This window comes from Epinephelus moara, chromosome 7 (genome assembly GCF_006386435.1).
Source record: "Epinephelus moara isolate mb chromosome 7, YSFRI_EMoa_1.0, whole genome shotgun sequence".
Lineage (NCBI taxonomy): Eukaryota > Metazoa > Chordata > Actinopteri > Perciformes > Serranidae > Epinephelus > Epinephelus moara.
Genome location: NC_065512.1, coordinates 15867073 through 15888959, shown reverse-complemented (window position 1 = coordinate 15888959; position 21887 = coordinate 15867073). Strand labels below are relative to the sequence as shown.

At 42.2% G+C, this 21887-nt stretch overlaps 1 protein-coding gene across 4 annotated transcripts in view; it reads right to left on the bottom strand.

Moving 5' to 3' along the window:
- The window catches only part of il1rapl1a (interleukin 1 receptor accessory protein-like 1a), a 278552-nt gene that overhangs the window by 234459 nt on the left and 22206 nt on the right, over window positions 1–21887 (bottom strand). For all 4 annotated transcript variants that reach the window (XM_050048581.1, XM_050048580.1, XM_050048583.1 and 1 more), the window contains exon 2: window positions 8678–8779. In XM_050048581.1, coding sequence (XP_049904538.1) covers window positions 8678–8759 — 82 coding nt within the window. In that variant the 5' untranslated portion in view covers window positions 8760–8779. The remainder of the gene's footprint in view (window positions 1–8677; window positions 8780–21887) is intronic.

Here is a 21887-nt window from a genome sequence, read left to right as displayed (position 1 = left end):
ACAGCCCAAGATGTGGGTCAAACACAACCTGTGTGGGAACATGCATCCACAGACGTGTGCGAACATCACAAACCAAAAACAGCAATCTATCCCAATTGATATCCTATTCTGCGGAGGCTGACTGGTCATTAAAACTATGAGCAGTGCCAAGTGTGGTGCAAACAATGAGGGAATAAGAGACACATGCAGCCTCCACACCTTTGGGAAACTCATTACTTCAAGTAATGCAGGCCCAAGCAGACCCCACATTGAATAATTGTAGGATTTTGGAGTGCTACAAACTCTGGGAATCCCATCCGGACATTGGGAAAATCAATTGAATAGCTGCTTTATATCCAGCGTCTCTTGAGGGCTAATCAAGCCCTCGTAGCTGATCCCTCACCCATAACCATTCAAGGTTGTGGACTCAAATTCCCTACTGCTCCCTCAATCCTACAGAAACAATAAAAGTATTCCCATCTGATACCAAATGCTCAACAAACAATTCATTAGAACAGCAATCCAAACAAAACTTGCTTTTTGTCTCGAACTTTGTTCTCGTCCCTCCAAATTGTGTCCGGATTTCTGGTTTGGACTCAACAATAATCATGGTAATAATAACTACCTATAAATGACTTTGACCTAGGTGCAAGTAAAAAGCCAGAGGTGGTCATTTGAAGTTAATTTAATAGCAGTCATGAGGGTCCAGCTGCTCCATCTCTTTCATCCCCAGCACATGAAGACAAATATCTAAAACCTTTGAACCAGAAAACAATCACCCACCAGGGACTTTATCAACCAATTAATCTCCTTTACTACCGCATTTCATCTTTAACAGACACCGAACCTTCATCCTGCTCAGTTTCCCAGAGGCTAGTACTGGAGAGAACGACGGCAGAAAAATTAATTCGACAAGAGTCCACAAGGCAACACAATTTAATAAAGTAAAAAATAAGATACTAAAATTACAACGTTTGCAATGTCTCCACCGACAAAAGGCGGTGGTAGTTTATTCTACAATTAAAGGAACAGATGTCAACAGACAGTTCATACTCAAGGTATTTTAATCCTGAATCCAAGGTTCATACAAATGTTACACAATGAAATTCAAGGACTGTCAAGTACTTTGTCAGGCACTGTTTTGTCATTTTCAAGGACTTTCATTCAAACCAAATGATTTTTGAATATACATTTTCATTGATAATTCATAAATCACACTCATCATCACTATCCGTTTATTACATTACTCTTTTGGGCATAACTGTATCAAATCCTCTACAAAACTTTAAATGTCATCGAACCATCTGAAAAGTAGCTCAATGAAATGATGCCAGCTGGAACCTAAGTTCCACTTTCAGCAGAGCTATTACATCGGCAGAGCTACATTAACTATAAGAGAGAAAGCTTATTTCACAGTTAAATAACCAAAGCCATCATACACTGTAACTTTGTAGGATAATAACTGTGTAATAGATTTTCAGACTACAAAATTGCCTAATCAATTATATTTCATTGATCTTTTGAAGCAGTTTTTCGGGTCTGATCAGGCTAATGGCTGATTTCACTGATATGAGCTTTGCCTTTTATGTTAGCTAATTACAATCATTGTCTTGAACGGTTAGTTACAGTGCAACACCAGGCGTCTATGTATTATCTATTAGTATAACCTTTCAGTGTAGCTATTACATCGCTCACTGCTGAAGAGATAGGGAAGCAAATCATGGTGAAAAGCCGGCTCATTAGTTGCACTCATTAAGTTATATTATTTTTAGCCATGCCAACATAGGCCTACTGTTTTTGCTGAGATTTTAAGAGTGAAGCGAAGTAAAAATGAACTACAGTGTTGGGCTGAACTAACCTGGAAATCCAGATGCCCCGCCCCTAGCAAAAAAGGACCACGTCCATTTAATTTAGCTTTGGATGAAACGCTAAGCCGACTACACTTATCTTTTTACTTGAGAGAGGAACAGAAGACTGCCCTAGAAGCCTTCGTTTCCAGGAAGGACGTTTTTTCTGTTTTGCCGACGGGATACTGCAAAAGCATAATATATCAGTTAGCCCCACTGTTCGGCAAACAAATGGGGCTTAGTGCAATGAATACGTCACCTTGTTTTTTGCTCTGATTGGCCATCGTGCTATCCAGTTGCGTGCGGCGGCAATTGAAATGCCTCAGTTAGTGCCGCCCCTTGGGTAGGAAGGGTGTATCGCTGAGGGCCAACCTCAAAATCTTTCTAGATTTGAGTCAGGATTTCCAAGTAGGGCTGAACATCATCGAAGCGAAGAAGAAAGGAGGGGGTGAGGGTGCCGTGGAGTGGCGCGAGAAGGTGTCAGAATTTAAAAAGAGAAAAGCGATTTCTGATTCTGAGCATTTTAATCACAATGACCTGATGAACAAAACTGTGGTTAATTATAATAATTCAGACTTTGACTTAATACAAACAAATAACTATGACATTAGCATTGTGTTGCCCTGCCCAAAATATATAATTTATTAATTGAATTAATACCATTAACATGCAGGTGATTATTCGACTAATGGCCCTAAATGACTACTATTGGTCGACAAGGAAAATTCTTTGTTGGTGGCAGCCCTAAAAGAAACATTGCAGGGAACATGTTTATTTGTGTATGTATGTGCCCACAGATGCGCATTCTTCCCCGCTGTGTGTGTGTGTGTGTGTATGTGAAAGACAAATAGAGAGCGAGAGTCCATGTCCAAGACTTCCAATGTGAGCTTGTCTGATTCTCTACATGCCTCCATTTATAATCTTCAAGGTAGACAGAGGAGCCTTTCAAAGTGCCATTAAATAGCCAAACTGCCCTGTGACACTGCATCACCTCTGACCCCTCAGTTGGGGGGTAATATTGACTTTCCTGCTATCGATATTTGACCGAAGGCCCCAGAGGACCCACTTGATTTAATTGATCTGATGAGCTGTCCTGTGCCTGATCTATACTGAAATCCTCCATGGGCCAAAGCGAACAACCACACAGGTGCTCACGTGTGTGGGGATACAAATGTAACAAACACATAATCACACACGTGCACACCAGCAGTCAATTTCCCATTGAGGACAGCTCAATATATGAACAGAAAACAAGTTAAATTCTATTAAATGAGTCTCTTATTGTGTTACTGTATCCTATAACTAAAGGAGAGAAAGCTTATTTCACAGTTAAATAACCAAAGCCATCAAATACTATGGATAGATGGATAATAATTGTGCAATAGATTTTCCAACTACAAAATTGCCTAATCAATTATATTTCATTGATCTTTTTAAGCAGTCTTAAGGGTCTTATCAGGCTAATAGGCAGTTATCACTGATATGAGCTTGGCCTGTTTTTCAGCTAATTAAAGGTATGATTATCATCTTGAACACTTAGTTACAGTGCAACACCAGGCATCTATGTATTATCTATTTTAAAGGTCAATAACAGCAACTCTAAATGTTGTATATGTCCAGAGATTTAACAACACAGATTTACAACGTCCAGTGTTTAACCAGAAGCTGGAGGTTGATGATTAAAGGACAGTGGACGGGGAGAACTGCAATATATTGAGTCAAACAGGTAGAGAGTTAAAAGGTAAGATCAGCATTTTTCAATCTGTCCCATGTTTCTGTGTCTAAGTGACTAATGGAATAACAATTTTTGAAATTGGTCCAGTCCTGAGTGAAACCACTGCCACCAGTAGTGGCGAAACGGGCTGCACTTAGCCACTCTTTTTTGCCATTGGCTAGCTCGGTCTTTTATTCTAAATGTCTGACAAGATTATGGAAAGGATCTCTAAAGAGATAAACCTGTTTTTAAAGAGTGAGATCCTTTTTGTTTAACCAGAAACAGCCCTGAAATTGCCATTGCCAAACCCCCCAGACTCCATTTAAATAAACAGATTTTATCACTGTAAAACACACTTCATTCAGGCTGCTTTCAGACCTAGAGTTGTCTTCCTTTGGTCTGATTAGTAAGTAAACAAAACGTTGAAGAAGAGTACACTTGCAAGATAAATGTGACACTTTCTAATGTCACAATGGAGGGACAACTACGCAGGTTGATTTTAGCGCTGCTCATCGTGGACTATATTGCTGTCATTGTTCATTTTAGTCAAACCATACAGTTTGAAAACGAGGCGCGGCTCCAACTAGAAAACAATGTTTTGATGCATTGGATGTGCTGAATGTGCATATTAAGGCAGTACAGGAGGAGGTGCACATTAATAATCCTCCAGGACTGTAACATGCTCATGTTTAACCCAAACAATGTGTCATGTGACTGCAGTTGGTTCAGATCCAGGTCGGAACACGTTCTCACCACAAACGAACCGCACCAGAGTTTGTTTGTAACCAGACTGAGACCACATCTTCAAGAAGGTCTCAGTCTGGTTGTTTTGGTGCACACCTGAGTGTGATTGCTGTGTTCACACCTGCCCAAATGAACTGCACTGAGGGGGCAAACGAACTTGAGTTTGATTGAACCGAACCAAACAGGGCAGGTGTGAAAGTACCCTTAGAGTTGACAGAAACAAAACAAAACTGACAGCAGCCGACTCTAGACTGGTTGAAGTAAAGCTTTAATTCACCCAGTTAGATGTGAAAGTATGCTGAACCTATACATGTTTAAATAGTCATTTAGCACAATGGAGTCTGGTTGGTTTGGCAATGGAACTTTGGGGCTGTTTCTGGTTAAACAAGAAGGATCTTACGCATTAACAAAAAGGTCTGTCTCTGTAGGGATCCTTTTCATAATGTTGTCAGACACTTAGAATAACGATCACGTTTAATGGATGAAAATGACAGAACATACCCTGGGTGGTTACGTTGTCTCACTCTTTACTAGACCAGTTTGAAAAACTGTTGTTTCCAATAGTCACTGGGTCCTGGGACCAGGCTGAAAAATACCAAATATACCCCTTAAGGCCTGGCCAAACTACCATTTAAAATGGCTAAATCACTCATACTTAACTGAACCTCGATCAGCAAAGAAAATTTGAGCCTATTTTTCATGTTCATGTCCAACTTTGGTGAACTTTGACACACAATTTTACTACATAACCCAATAGCAAACTGTCTCGCTGAGAGCCGAAGAGTCCAAAATGCAGAAAGCTATGGTAGCTTGTTAGCAATATTGCAGCATCCAGTTTATTTAACCTCCTCTGTCAGGGTATAAACTGCTCCAGAGAGGAAAGAGAAATGGTTTGCAGACATTTATGAGACAGGAGTCAATGCAAATACATCTTTTAAATAGACGGTGTGAACCTATTGTCCCTTTGGTGACCGAGCTAACTGACAGCAAGAAAGCCTGCTAGTTTGGAGAGATTTTTTTCTCCCCTTTAGTACCTTTAGTCTTTATTGAGTGAAATAAAATACAATCCTGAATCTGGATACAACACAATATATTTTAAAGTTTGTATCCGAGGTGTAGGAGTATGGGTAAGTGGGTCTGTATTCTGTGTCACTGACCATCTTCTTTGCAGGTTGAAACACATTATTCATTGATAAGTTGCCCTTCTGCTCTTTGTGCCTGTGTCTGTCAGGTGGGTGTGCTTCCTTCAATATAAAACCTTTATCTAAAGGTCAGTCCTTAAATCTTCAGACATGCCCACTCATGTCTGCAGAACAAACACACCCAGACACACAGAGAGACACGTGCAAACACACACAAACGTGCATGTTCTTGTATGCAACCAACAGCACAACAAACATTATCGTACATGATTTTACCTCCCGGTGGTTCTTTATTAAATTCGTACGTGAATACTGTATTTAAGAAGTGCATTATAATGCACAAGGCCTACTTTTTCTCTGTGATAGCACCTTGTCCTCACAGTGTTTTAACTGACTACCTGGATGCCTATATGTATTCCCGTCATGAAAAGCCTCTACCTTCAATCTTTTTGCTCTCCATTTTCTCTTTTGACCTTTGCATTTGTTCACAATTGATGCTCAATTTGCTGGCATTTAGAGCCAAAATGAGTTTCGCAGTAACCCTTGGTGACCCAGTCACTGAGCAATTGGATCATTTGGTAGCTGTCACTCTCTGTAGATTGAGGCACTTGGAGCTAATTTTGAGAAGTACAGTGTATATCATTTCATTAATTCACCTGCTCTTCACCTGAGACGCAGGAAAGAAAAAAGCTGCTCTTGTATCTAAATTGCTCAACAGAGCTCCTTGTTTCTTGCGTTACTCATTCCTACATAGATGCATTTACCTGCCTATCATCTTCTTCAACAATGTTTTAAAGCAAGCAACACACACTCACACATGCATGACAGGAGCTGTGGTTACATGGACAATATGTCTTCAGTCCAACTGAAATCATTCTGATTAGAGAATCCAACCGAACCGTTCACATGGACGCTACATAAAGCATACATGCGTTTACATGCTCCAAAGCATTTAATCAGAATATATCTTTTCTGGCGTGCGCAAAGTGGTTCCACCCACTGTGAAGCGTCTAATCTGCTGGAAGTATAAAAGAAGAATTTTTCCCCCAACCTTATCGAGAAAATATAATCTGTTCAATACAAAAAGTATAGAAGGAGAAGAAGTGGTTATGCCTGCTAATGAAACTTAGTGTAAGCCAGGTAATTTTCTGGAGCTACGAACTACTATCGGTAGACATTACAATTCACCTATGTTCCCTAAACATCTCATAAGCAGGCTTCTGCTACTGGTACCGATGGACTGTTCTTCTCCGGAGCCTTTGTGCTCCACTGTCTTGCAGGTTAACTCATATTGCAGCTATGCCTGGATGGTGTGTCGTGGATGTGCCGCTGCCGTGGTCCTGCCTGACCATACCATTTTTTCCCCATTAAAGGGTTTTTGGGGGGAGTTTTTCCTTATCCGCTGTGAGGGTCCAAAGGACAGAGGGATGTCGTGTGCTGCAAAGCCCTCTGTGGCAAATTATGATTTGTGATATTGGGCTTTGTAAATAAAATTGAATTAAATTGATTGTCAAGCAACTCCACAATTCAGCCTGCAGCAACGTTACGTAAGACTACTGTTTCAGAATCAAAGAATACATTTATTAATCACAGCACTCGCATAAGAATGTAGCACATGCAAAGGCAATTTTTTTTTTTTTTAATTCATGAAATATTCTGTCAAAATCAGCAAAGGGAGGTGCGTAAAAACAGTTGTTGCTGCATGTTGTTTCTGGCACTTAATGTTACCCCCACGTGAGGCAAACATGCACAGAGAGAAAATACTCATTCCTACCAGAGAGCAACAATCAGATTGGGTGTTAACATGGCTATAAGACGCCAATAAGGCTGTCTCGAATACAATTCTAAAGGGCTTCAGTGATAATTAGAAGTGATTATTTGAAGCTTCGACGTGATGCAACGGGACCTGGGGGGGCGGGGGTAATAGTAATCAATCATATTCAGATATGCTAATAAGCCGACTTTAGCAGCACTTAGCACCGCTGCGTGTGTGTGAAAGAGAATGATAGAGGGAAGAGAAGGTGGAAGGTGGACTATTGCAAGCAGTGTTTCTGTAAGCTATCAGTAATTAATGTTGTGGGTTGGGCGTCATCACTATATGCAAAGCATTTGCTTCACTACAGTTGGCAGCCATGGATAGCCATCCACAGCTTGTCTTACCTGTTCTTTGTTGTTCCTTTTTACCGTCTTTTCTTAAACAACCTATAAAATCAGCCACTTTTTGTCTTCTTTGTGCAGCACTTTGCATCGAGCACTTTGATTGACTGTTAAACACAACAGGAAACGGTAATGTCACCGCTAAAATAAGACAACTAATTACTCTCTCTGTCACAGCAACACATATGAATAAAACTGAAACTGTAAAAAATGGAATCAAATGTTTTTTAAAAATCCATTTTTTGCAGTCGAGCCCTCAGCTATTCCAAATGATTTCGATTCTTCATCTTTGGTTCAGAAACACAAACAGACCCCGACGAATTCATTGGAGGCACCGGATCAATCACAGGAGTTGATGACTGCACTAACACCACCTCATTCGTGTCTGACACTTGCCACTTTCAGTAGTGTAGTGAAGGGTATATGCAGGTGCATACCCACCCCTTTTCTGGCCGTCTACAGTATACCAGACTATAAGCCAAAAAGCCATTGGAACATATAGTATATAGAGTATACCCACTTCGTCTTCAACAACCTACCCATTGACCCAATAGTACTTCCACCTCATCAACTACCACTACACCACTGGCCACCTCCTTTAAGTATTTGAATACCGACTGGGATATTGATTACCATGGTAGCAATTGAAGCCTTGAAGCATTTGGTTCAACCCTGGGTAGAAATATTTTCTTATTCAACAGGTTATCACCCCTCTAAACCCAACTGAAAATTCCTTCTGATCCAGTGTACCATGAGGCTAAATGGAAACAATAAACAAGAATTAAAGTTTTTTCACCATCTAAACACAATGCAATGGTGGGAATCGTTGTGACTTAACGTCTAGACTATTTATATTTAGTGTAGACAGAAGTTAATAAAAGAAAGGCACAGAAATGATTAATTTATGTCAGTGAAATTTACCAGAAGCCTCCTAATAACATCAATGGCCTAATAAATCATTGGTGGTTGGCAGCAACCATAAAATACAGATACAACTCTGGAACACACTGATGCATAAAAACAAGCATTGAAATAACACACAGTGGGTGCATGCACGGGCTTCACACATACAAGAAAGGAGGTGTGTTAAATACCTGAGCCTCTCTTGGAGACCACCTTTACACTCTTGGACAGCGTGACGTACAGCAGGATCAGCAGAGGGCTGGGAGGTCTCATCTTCCCCCCGTCCTCAAAGCCTGCAGGAGAAGGAGATGTGGGCAGGGAGAGGGAGGGATGGCAGGAAAGAGAAAAAGAGAAAGAGAATGATCAGTCAAGGCTTGTACACGAGATCAAGTACCTCCTTGTTGCTACTAGACAAGAGTAAGTGTCAGTGTGAAGGGATGTTCCATAAAGGCCTAAACACTGTTGTACAAACATTCGCATAGACACACAGACACTGATACACACTTGGACACTCACATTATAGCATTTTGTACATTCCCCTGGGGGGTCTTTCTTGTAATGATTTCCTCTCATGATTGCAATTGAGACGAGTTATCATAGCGGGGATATATATTTCATGAGAAACCATTCCCGAAGATGCTGACGAATCAATAAAGAAATAATTACATGTGTAAGAAACACTACTTTCACCACCAGCTTCATTAAAAACATCGGAGACCTTGAAGGGAATTTCAAATTATCACCTTGTGACTTGTGGAGATGCGGCAAGTATCCCACCCATATCCCTTATCGACTCATATATCATATTAATTGATGGAGGTGACTCGTTCTCCACTCCTCATCTTCTCTGAGTAAATGACATAATCTAACATGTAGTAATTACCCTCTAATAGCCATCTCCTGAAATAGAGCTGGTGCTGCTGAATAAATTTGATGTTAAATAAAAAAAAAAAAGAATACACTCATCAAAGTAACAGTTTATTAGTTTTACTGCTAGCCAACGGCGACACCCTTCAAAATCAACCATCATCTAACAGACATAACAAACCATAAATGAAAAATTTAAAGTGAGGTCAATAAGAGTTTGACATGTTTGACAAGAAAAAGGTCAACATTTTGGAAAATACTCTTTTCATTTACTTCACTGTCATGACTGTATGCTGAAGCTACGGCCAGCAGCTGTTTGGCCAAGTGGCGACCTCTGGGGCTGAAAACCTAAGCCAACGTCGAAGTGCTAAAAACTGCAGTTCCTTGAATGGCCACTTGAGGCTGGCTCCAAAACCAAGTCAATCACATAGAGTGGTGCAGGAAAAGCCCTGTTTACACCGAGCAGTACAGTATGGTTCAGTTCAGTTCAGTACACTTTTTTTCCATTTCCACTGTGAAAAGTTGTGGATGGTACCAATGGAACTGTTCTGTACCGTCCCCATTTTTGGTCCCCCCTCTGTTGGGGTACCTAGCACACAGATCTGGTACTAAAAGGTGGAGCTGTGAACACTGCAGTCTGTTGATTGGTCAATAGAGGACGGTCGCTCTGCTAAGGGCTGAGTTGTGGCTGGTTTAGAAGCTCATGTTTTGTTCTACGACATAAAATATGTCAGTAAAAATAAAAAAATTTAAGCTTTTACATGTCTTTAAAAGGCGGTGGCTAATAATGTCATCCTGCCGAACACAGCTTCATAGCCTCGTTGTGGTGGCGATGTTGAAGCCATGTGACCAACATGTAGTTTGTTTAAGGGCTAACGTTAGCTTTTTACTCTACTAATCATAAAAGTGGTGTTCATTTGTGATGATTATCTAGTTGAATCATTGTATCATAAACTTTTCGATGCACAGAACTTTTTTTCTGCAAAAAATCAGGGAATAAAAGCGATGTTAACTCCTGTGTTTGTCTCCAAAAAATGTAATTTCTGCAGCACTCTGTAGAACACCATGTTTAAATGTCCAACTTTACAGCAGAAATAAACATGTTTAAAGAACAGTTTTGGTCTCTATAGCCAATTTCAATATTTATGACAACTCTATGGGGGGTGACTTTTTATATAACTCACCCTGTGTAGATTTTATCAAGGCTTACAGTTATGCATAATTAAGGGTGGGCTACTTTAGGTAACAAGCTGTCTGCGAGGCATCACCAGATTCTGTGAGTCAGATCCACCTCTTGCTCCTCCACAGCGCCACCCTCGCATTCAAATATTGTTACTTATAGCCCCAAAAATCCATCTTGGCAATGGCCGAAATTCCAAACTTGAGGCATCAAAACAAGTATGTGGGTGATGTCACGGTGGCTACCTCAATTATTTTTACACAGTCTATGTGTTCACCTTTGCTTAGCATGAAGACTGGAAGCAGTGAGGAACAGCTAGGTCGGCTCTTCCTGAAGCTAACAATATCTGCTGCTTCCAGTCTTTTATGCTAAGTTAAGTTAGCTGGCTGCTCCCAGCAGGATCATATTTACAGTACTGATATGTGTGTGTGGTATCAATCTTCTCAACTAACTCTCTGCAAGAAGGCAAATGAGCATATCTCTCAAAATGCTGAACTAATACACTCAGCAGGGTGGAGACCCATTGCTTTGTTGCATTGTTTTAACAGAGGGAAAAAGCTCCCGCTCTACTAATGCTGCCAGTCTGTGTAGCTGTACATGTCAGAGTTACCAGACAACCACACAGAAGGTGATTGGAGGAGAAAAGCAGATCCATGTTCCTGTGCAGTGTAACTATAAGAAAAGCAGAGTACAACACACAGCAAATTAACCCAATGAACCAGAAAGGAGAAGACGAGGCGCCCTGGCCTTTGGACACACAGACTAACGGCGCAGCGAGCAGGAGCCAGGAGGGGCCCTGGAGTCTGCGGCAAGTCACGTGCACTCCAGATTAGCATAGCTAATGAAAGGAGCCTCTCTCAGTGTGTGTTTACACGATACTCGCAAGGCCCGCTCTGAAAAGAAGCCTTTCTCTCCTCCTCGATCACATTCTACTAGGAAACAACGTTCCAGTCGATAAACACCGCTCTGCCAATAACATTCTGGCAAATGCCACAGCTGAAGGATTGGCTCCTCTTTGCTCGGCTAAAAGGCCTTTAAAAACACTTGCCGATAAGCCGCTCGCTTCTAATTGTGTGTTTGTAGCTGCGGTGGTAACCCCGTGCTCAGTTTATGGCCATGTGCGCACACACATCATCAATCAGAAACACTCTCAAAAGGTTCACACCCTCGAGAGGTCAGTTCAGATTTCAATTCAGATAAGAGACCTCAATCTGAATCACCACGATAACCCTCTTTATACATAAACACATCAAATGACCACTGCTGCAATACTGCCCCATGGATGTAACAAGATGGGAGTAATGGAGTGACATGCAGCTACTATGAAAGGAGTAAAAAACTTAAGAGGAATTTCACTGACACCATAATCACACACACACACACACACACGAGGAAGAGAGAGAAACATCTAGAGATGATAACATAATTGTGGCTGCGTGATATTCAGTTCTCCACTTCTACTTACTGAAAGTGCACAGTGTTCTTTCATGCACTTTGTAAAACCTTTTAACCCTGCTACAGCCCTCCTCCAGTACCTGTTACTGTACATGGTGAGCTTCTGCTTTAATCAGCGAGTTTGATGTCTTTCTCTTGCTTCAAGATAGTAATGTGCCAACTGTTAATCCTAACATGTCACTTCACCCACTATTCAGTGTTAAAGCATTGTTCTACTTAGAGAAGGATGACATCATCAGCTAATTGGAGTTTGGTTCGTGTGGTTTAATCTGTTTTACGGGGTTTCATGAAAAAGAAATAACACATTTTAAACACATTTTGGGGTGTGCAGTTAAGACGCACACTTTGGATGCACCGATTTATCGGATGAACGTCTGTATTGGCTGATATTTGCCTTGAGTGCCATCGGCTTACTGGCTAATAAGATGAAATTCAACAATGGCAGTGGTCGATGTTTATCTCTTGTGATGTATCAGTTTTGCACCGGCTAAATGCTGCTTTGGTTATTTGCAGTCGGACTTGGACAACAGTAGCTGGCTGCAGATTCAGAGAGGAAGCCACTGGCTGGATTTGACTCTGACACTCCAACATGACATCAGAACGCAACAGGCGCAGTGTGATTGTGTGGTGTGATTACATATAAAAAAGTAGAAGAAAATGTCTGCCTCGTAAGTAGGGGTGTGCCATAACGTCTCGTTCACGATATTACTGGTGTAATTTTTAATATCATATGAAAAGTCATATCATGATACTTGTGATATTTCTGCTTATTGACATATTGACGTCATACTGTTACCCACGGCAACAACAAGCATGGCTGAAAGCGAAATTATTCCCGACTCTGCGGTGTTTCCAAAAAGAGGAGCAGCTTCAGTAGTGTGGAATAAGTTATTAAGAAGTTACTGTTGTTCACAAACTAAAGAAATGAGAGATCTTTTTTTTAATTTTTACTGAATATTTGAAGGCAAAGTATAAAACTATATCACTTATTTTGTTGCAATTCTATTTTTCTTAAATTAATAATACCATTTTTTACTAATGTGTCATATCGTCAAGAATATCGTTATTGCAAGAACACACATATTGTCCACCCCAGAGTATTACACTATCTTGTAGAAACATCAACGTCATGCAGTTTGTGAGACAAGTTTCTTTGCAGAGGCCCCACTTCCAGAACAGCGGCCACATTTGGATTTTGGGACAAAAAAAAATCACCTCTATTTTCCAGTATTGGCACAAATGGCACACAAATATCTATGTGCTCCATGCATCAGCTCAGACTCAGACAGTGAGCAGCTGTTGGGCTCGGTGCCTCACATCTTGGATGAGAAAACGGAACATACTGAGCTTCAACAAGGCAGGGATGCTTACGGTATTTTTAGCAGTTGTAGTTAGTATAGCAATAGGTATATACTGTAGGTAGCTGTATAGCAGGCTGAAAAGGCCTCAAAAAATGAATCTTTTTTTTTATGTGAATAGAGGCTATTTGATGAAAATGTTTTCCTAGCAAAAAGAGGGAATAAACAACACTACAAATACAATAAATAACAGCAACAAAAAACACTGATATCCGCATTGGCCATTGGCAAACATCGGTATTTGCCCGGGATTTCACCACAGGCAACATCCCCTGTTTGACTCTAGCCAGGGTTGTTGCATGTCTCCCTATACTGCACTTCCTATCTATATCTGCTCCAATAATGCCAAAAAGCTGACTTAACTTCAAGCTGCTGATACAAGTTGATTCACCCAACATAACAGAGTGATTGACAGGCTGCGTTCTTTAGATGCAGGATGGAGAGCTGCCCCCCGTCACAGCCTGATTCAATACAACAATACCAGCGCCACTCCTCTGTGTCCCAATCATGTCACGCCTTTACAGGCTCAGTGGTCTTTGGATCCTGTCAGCCATGACATCACCGGCCTGCCATCCTTACACACAGAGGGGCATTGTGCCCCTTGTACGATCCCCAAAAACACCCAACGCACCTCAACACCCCCTCACTCCTCCACTTCCCCTAATTTCTCACCAGAAGTTGAAACTGCTGCACAAAAGCATTCAAAGAGAGACTTAAGAATTGAAACCAGAGTGGCTCTCCGGAACAGGCTGCTCGCCGATGTGTGGGAGAAAGTATTAACAGATATTAAACATCCGTCTGTGGACTCTGTAAAGCAGCAGGATTCCTGTAAAAGATGTAGCTGTTGAGAATTTGCAGTGACTAAGCGGAGTGTGAAGCTGTTTGTTTTAAACATGCATCACTCGGCTCTTGAAGGTTCTCTCATCGTTTTATGCTGCACAAAGGGAGCTTACACCGAGGTTAAATAACACACTAGTCACTTCTGAGGTGTGTTCCCCCACAAGGCCAAATAGCCTCACAAACCAGAGGGTTTATTTGAACTATAAATCTCTTATTTTTCTTCCTGTGTAATTGACTGATCCAACACTCATCTCACCTTTTTTTGAAGGTATCTAAATACAACCTACAGGCTTTACTGTCTCCAGGAACGACATAGGGGAGAAACACTTGCTTTGCCACTACTGGTAGCATGAGGCGGTACCTGCAGCCCAATCAGGTTGCACAGGAAGTCCAGTTCCTCCAGGATTGTACATCCATACAAACAGTCGCAATAAGGTTTGTTGTGTCTCCCAGTACAGTCTCAAGAGCATAGAGGAGATACCAGGAGACCGGCTGTTACACAAGAAGAGCTGGACAGGGCCATAGAAGGGCATCAACCCTACAAAATGACCTCTAGCAGGCTACCTGTGTGCATGTTTCTGACCAAACTGTCAGTGGCATGAGGTCCCAACGTTCTCCAGTGGGAGCTGTGCTCACAGCCAAGCACCATTCAGCTCGACTGGCGTTGTCCAGAGAACACCAGAATTGGCAGGTCCGCCAATGGTGCCCCATTCTCTTCACAGATGAGAGCAGGTTCACACTCAGAACATGTGACAAGTCTGGAGATGCCGTGGTGAACATTATGCATCATCCAGCATGACTGGTTTGGTGGTGGGTCAGTGATGGTCTGGGGAGGCATATCCTTGGAGGGTCAGACAGACCTCCATGTCATAGCCAACGGTACCCTGACTGCTGTTATGTACCAGGGGGAAATCCTCAGAGAGACAGTCAGACCTTACGCTGTTGCAGTGGGCCCTGGGTTCCTCCTGGTGCAGCGGGCCCTGGGTTACTCCTGGTGCAGCGGGGCCTGGGTTCCTCCTGGTGCAGTGGGCCCTGGGTTACTCCTGGTGCAGCGGGGCCTGGGTTCCTTCTGGTGCAGCAGGGCCTGGGTTCCTCCTGGTGCAGTGGGCCCTGGGTTCCTCCTGGTGCAGTGGGCCCTTGGTTCCTCCTGGTGCAGCGGGCCCTGGGTTCCTCCTGGTGCAGCGGGCCCTGGGTTCCTCCTGGTGCAGGACAAGGCCCTGCCTCAAGTGTCCAGAGTGTGTAGGCAGGTTCTGGATGATGAAGGCATTGATGCTATTGACTGACCCTCTCGTTCCCCTGACCTAAATCCAACTGAGCACCTATGGGACGTTATGTATCGGTGTATCAGACGTCACCAAGTACCACCACAGGCTGTCCAGGAGCTCACCGATGGCCTGATCCAGGTTTGGGAGGAGATCCCCCAGGACACCATCCACCGACTCATCAGGAGATTCCCAGACGTTGTCAGGAGTGCATACAGGCGCCTGTGGCCATACACACTACTGAGTCACATTATGAGTTGCCGTGATTGCTGGATCAGCCTGTGATTTCAATTTTTTTACTTTGATTTTCAGTGTGACTTTGTATCCAGCCCTTAGTGGGTTAAAGATTTTGGTTTCCACTGATTTTCGTCATTTTGTTCTCAACAAATTATTCAGTGTACATCAGTGAAGATTTTCAACTTGAATAATTTGTTCGTTAAGATCTGATGTGTGATTTAAGTGTTAAGTTTATATAAAAATTATGAGGTGAGACTAGATATCATCTTAGAATTCTGATACTGTAATATCATGTAGTCTTTTCCTGCTTTTAAAGGCTGCATTACAGTAAAGTGATGTCATTTTCTGAACTTACCAGACTGTTCTCGCTGTTCTAATATTTGCTTCTACCCACTTAGTCGTTATGTCCACATTACTGATGATTATTAATCAAAAATCTCGTCGTGTAAATATTTTGTGTCAACACCAAAAGTCAACCCTACAAGATCGCCGCAACATTGATATTAGGGAGTTTGGTCAAAACTATTGTAATATTTGATTTTCTCCATAATGTCCATCCCCAGATATTTTTAAAAGTACCCACAGAAGTATTAGTAGCCCAGATTTATCTTCTTATTGTAATATGACATTCTGGCATTGCTCGTACTGCTAAATAGAGCCAAGCTGTTTTCTCTGAGGCGTCAGGAGCAGGTGTGTTTGAGGAGGCACACACAGAGGCATGGCGTGATATCCACGCTTCAGTGATGCATGAAGCATGCACACATCATCACACACAGTAGCACACATGCCGTTTGCCTGCTGCTTTTTTTAACCAGAAAATGAGGGGCATGGCCCTGCTTTGGCTGCTGACTCGCCCTGACAAAGGAGCAGAGGAATTTACTGTCGCTTGCCATTGTTATGGGACTGCATCTCCCAGGATAGCTCTATCTCCTCCTATCTTCCCTTAATGTTTCCCAAATTCAATTATCACCTCACGCTATTTGTTGCAAGCACGCTCCCTCTGCTGTGTGCATGTGGTGCGTGTCTGTGCACTGTGGCTCTGTGTACGTTACCCACATACTCCAGTTTTTCTCTCTCTCTTTCTCTCTCTCTCTCTATCTCTCTCTCCCTCTCTCTCTCTCGAGACTGAGCAGGACACACACATTCACAGATTACAGGCTGAACCTAAAACCAGAAACACTTTCATTTCCAGCTCTGTTGCTGTTGCTACAGCATGCAGTTGTGCCATCTTAAGACAGAGAAGCAAAACCTCCGCCATCTTGGCACAGTGAGCTGTGGATGATTGATCATGTGATTTAGGGATTTAATCCAATTTGAAGGCAGCCGGCGCTGTGGTCTTAGGTAAAGTACATCTTCATAGCATTTACTAGACGTGGCTCTGTGCCCTGACAGGACCAGAAATGCCGACAGTGAAAATGTGCATCTGAAAGGAATTCGTCTGAAACATCTTGCTGTTTCTTTGGAGTCACGATGCTTTATTTGGTTTAACAGACAAACACTGTGGCATCTTGTGTTTTTACTGCAATACATGAAGCAGATTACTGCATGTAAAGCTGCACTTTTCTTAAAGCTAGGGGAGGCAACTTATTTTACAAGCATGTTTTGAATATTTGTTGGAATTCTCTTTACATCCCTAAAGCAATCAATAAATATAATGATCTGGGGTAAAAGGGAAAAAATCTGTGGCTGTCGCAGGCCTGTAATAAGCCCATCCAATCAATTCATTCAGGCCAAATAAAATGACTTGATAGCTACCTGTCTGTAGAGAGCGTGTTGTCCTATTTGCTGTTATACAAATTAGGATGCACATGCACAACCCTTTTGTTTAAGACTGATTCAATAGCGGAGAATCCTGCAGAGAAAGTTGCTATTCAAGCATGGGCAACGACTGGCTACACTGCAAAGCAACTCAGAAAATGGAAGACCGACTTATCAAAAACAGAGCGTCTGACAACTCAAGGTCCAAGGACAGAGGGATGCCGTATGCTATAAAGCCCTCCGAGGCAAATTGTGATTTGTGATATTGGGTTTTATTAATAAAATACAATTGAATCAATGAAATAAAACGTGTGTTAATATTGGCATAGTGTTTCAGAGATGAAGAGAAAACGTTGGTAATAGTTTAGGCATCTGCTCAACAGAGTATAAAGCTCATGGCCGTAGCTTCATGTTCACATTAATGTAGCTGATAGGCATGGGCAAGTACACCATTATCTGTATCTGTGTCTGTAATTGTTTAACCAACTGAATTATCTCTATCTGTATCTGTGCTCGAAATGGGCAGAAGTTTTTATCTTAAGCTTGAAATTGATATGGGTCGATCGGAAGTTGCTATATTTATTATTTATTGGAAAACTATTTACAAACAACAATCCCAGAATTGAGCTTCAGGTCATTTTGATCAAGAGAGTAAGAGATTAAACACAGGTACCCAAATATTGATACATTCTACTCATATAGTATTCATATAAAGTACGTTATCTGTGCGGGATGCTTGTTCAATCCGAGTATTTGGCTTAACCCTAGCAGCTAACGTTAGCTAGAGCCTCGAATCACAGTGTGTCCTCCACCTCACTCCCCGCCACTACAGACCACCTCACGAGGAGGCGGAGGGCAGCAGCTCCTGAGACGGACCCACAGTCAGTGACCGCAACAATCCAGCCAGTGCACAGCCCTGACTCCCTCATGACTGAAGGTCCATTTCCCAAGCTGCTGCCCACTCTCCTCCTGGAGTCCATAGCGGTGGGGAGCAAGGCGAATGTACAGTGGGGTGGCTAAAGTTAGCTTGCTAATGCTTGTCTCATTTGTGATAACAGAGAGAGAGAGTAAGGCAAGGAGAGGCTGAGTGAATGAGCTGAGTGCAGCTCTACAATGAAATAAGATTAATCAGTAAGTCAATGCATGAGAAACACTGGATTACTGTATGAAGTGTGTGCACATGCCTGTGGTCGTCTGGTGGGAGGGGCTTAGGATAGAGATGGGAGAGCTGTATATTCTGACAGGGTTTTTTTGTTTTGTTTTTACTTTTTCCAGATTTCTGCCCACTCCAGCTTTAAGCCCTGATTAATAAAAACTGGACTTACTCATTCACTCCTGAACGGATAATAAAAAACAGTGTTTTCATACGCACTAAACGGACAAATAAATGGTTTGGTTTGTTTATTCAACAAAGTATGAGGTTCAAGACAGAGGAGAAAACCGGAGGGTCTGCGCTTCAAACATCTCTGCTGGGTTATAGCGAGGTCACAGAACTGCAGAGTGTACACGGAATTAAACTTTCTCTCACGCACACATTACAAAACCAGTAGTGGTTTTTGATCAATATTGCATGAGTAATAACTGCTGAATACTACATGAGAATTCGGCAGGTGGAAAAAATACCCTTTAGATGCTTTCAGATCATTACCCTGGTGTCATGAGATGGGTATACGATATATATACATACCACCCTCTATTCTAGGGACACTACATTATTTATATGCTCAAGCAGCCACTGCTTAGCGTTAAAGAATACGCTGTAAAGACGTATAAATGACTGATCAGTACTGGAGTCAAACACAGCAATTAAAGGGGAGAGTCATAATTATTCAAAAGTGAAAGTAAGTTAGGCGGCACGGTGGTGTGGTGGTTACCACTCTCGCCTCACAGCAAGAGGGTTGCCGGTGGGAGCCCTTCTGTGCGGAGTTTGCATGTTCTCCCCGTGTCAGCGTGGGTTCTCTCCGGGCACTCCGGCTTCCTCCCACAGTCCAAAGACATGCAGATTGGGGACTAGGTTAATTGGTGACTCTAAATTGTCCATAGGTGTGAATGTGAGCGTGAATGGTTGTTTGTCTCTATGTGTCAGCCCTGCGATAGTCTGGCGACCTGTCCAGGGTGTACCCTGCCTCTCGCCCGATGTCAGCTGGGATAGGCTCCAGCCCCCCCGCGACCCTCAAGAGGGTGAAGCGGTTAGAAGATGAATGAATGAAAGTAAGTTTGTGTGCAGATGCAACGCTCTCACATTCACTGTTCTTCTCGCTCCATCTGTAGTTTCAGCTATGCCAACATCAAATGTGACATCAACATGCAGGGCGGCCAGAAACAAAGACAAAGACGAGTTTAAGCACAGAATGCACACACACACACACACACACACAAATGCACGCACAACAAGTGAGTGAGTCAGAGGTGTTTCTGTGTGTCACTGTGTCAAAGAGATTCATGCTGGGATTGCTAGTAAATAGCACAGCACTGCAGCTCTGCTTACTGTATTGTCTACCTGTTCCTTCGTCTGTGCCATGTGGCGTGTGTGTGTGTGTGCGCGTGTGTCTCTGCTCTGCTGTTTGCCAGATGTGTCACAGTGTGAGTCAGGTCCCATGAGTATTATTCTGCAGCAGTAATGTGAATCACTGCCTGAGAATAAAAAATAAGCTTGGTGGTAGGCTGAGTGAGCATTCGTTAAAACGCATTTGACCGCTTTTGACCATGGGCAGCCCTCGTTAATCTCCAGAGGCTGGCCATAGGTGGTTAGAGTTAACGAGCAAGGTGCGGTGAGCTATGCCCGGCCTCGGTCCCAACATGCACCTCTTCACTGAGTGAGATTAATTACCACACCATTCTGAGCCAGTCCGTACCCCCTGCTGTTCCCCCAGCCCTGTGTGTACACAACAGATACTGTACGTGCACTTAAAGAGCACATGCAGGAGCATAAAATGCAACACTGTGTGCATAATTAATTAAAAGAGCTTCAAGGCAAACGGAAGCCTTGTGCACATGATCGGTCAAGAGCGGAGCGGTGGGGTTGCTGCGAGTGAGGTCAGACACATTCCACCAGCACTGAAGCATTTTCCTCCAGTGGTTGTTGATTGCTTTCAGCCATATCCCCCCGTGCCCAGGCCCATTGTCAGCTGTCCAAGGATGACTGGCTGCAGAGACACTCTCATGCTTCCAGTCAATGCTGCCTTTGATGGAGAGCAGGGGCCAACTCTCTCCTCACCCATTTAGTGTACACACCCCACTGGGAGCAGCCGAACCACTGCTGACACACAGAGAGACTAAAAATACTGTCAGACATGAGCACACATACATAAACACAGGATGATGAACACGTTCAGGTATGCACAGCACACAGTGTGTGTGCCCTTTGAAAACTTTAGGCTTTATCTTGCTCTAACAATATTTATCTTAACATATATTCTTATCAAAAACTTAATAGGCTAATAGACTTAATTTACAGAACAATTACAGTAGTGTGATTGATACAGATTTACAAAAACATATACCATGATAAAAGGTTTTGGCTTAATTGCCATTTTACTGTCGCATTGAAAAGTCACATCACCAGTGTAGCTACGTAGTTACTGATGACTATGTCATTATCACAGCAATCCATGCAGATACACTGGTGATGTCCTTTTTTTTTTCCTTATCTGCTGCGAGGGTCCTAAGGACAGAGGGATGTCGTATGCTGTAGAGCCCTGTGAGGCAAATTGTGATTTGTGATATTGGGCTTTATACATAAAATTAAAAAAATTAATTGACTGATGTCTGGACACACAAACCAGATATTCTCATTTGCAAATGGCAATGTGAAAAGTCTGTCTTAAGGGTCTGATTTCAGAAACAAATCTGATTTGCCTGCGGTCTGAACGTAGCCTGAGTGGCCCTGGAACTTGGAAGATGGTAAAATGTTCAATTCATATAGTGCCATAAGCCAGGTGCTATATATATATATATATATATATATATATATAAAATAAGGGTGGGCAATATGGCCTTATAATAAAGGTAAAAATATAGGTAAAAAATACCCTAAAATATCACAATATTTATCCTCTAAATGCCCCACAATATCATAATATTCTCGGTATTTTTGCAATAACGATATTCTTGATGATATGACAAAATATGACACAACATAAGTGATATAGTTTTACAGTTTGCTTCAAATATTCAGTAAAAACTTAACCAAAAATATCTCTCATTTCTTAACTCTCGTAACTCAGAGTGAGATCCAGTTCTCTATACAATATTAATATTTCAACAAAATAAAATCTACAATAAATTACACATTTAAACAGCACACAAATGAAACACAATGATGGGGAGAGGTGAGAACTTGCTGCCAAGGATTGAATGCAATGGAAAGAGCTTACTGAAGCCTTATGACCCATAGGGGATGAAGAGGAGTAAGTAAGTAAGTAATTACAAAAAAACAATGTCC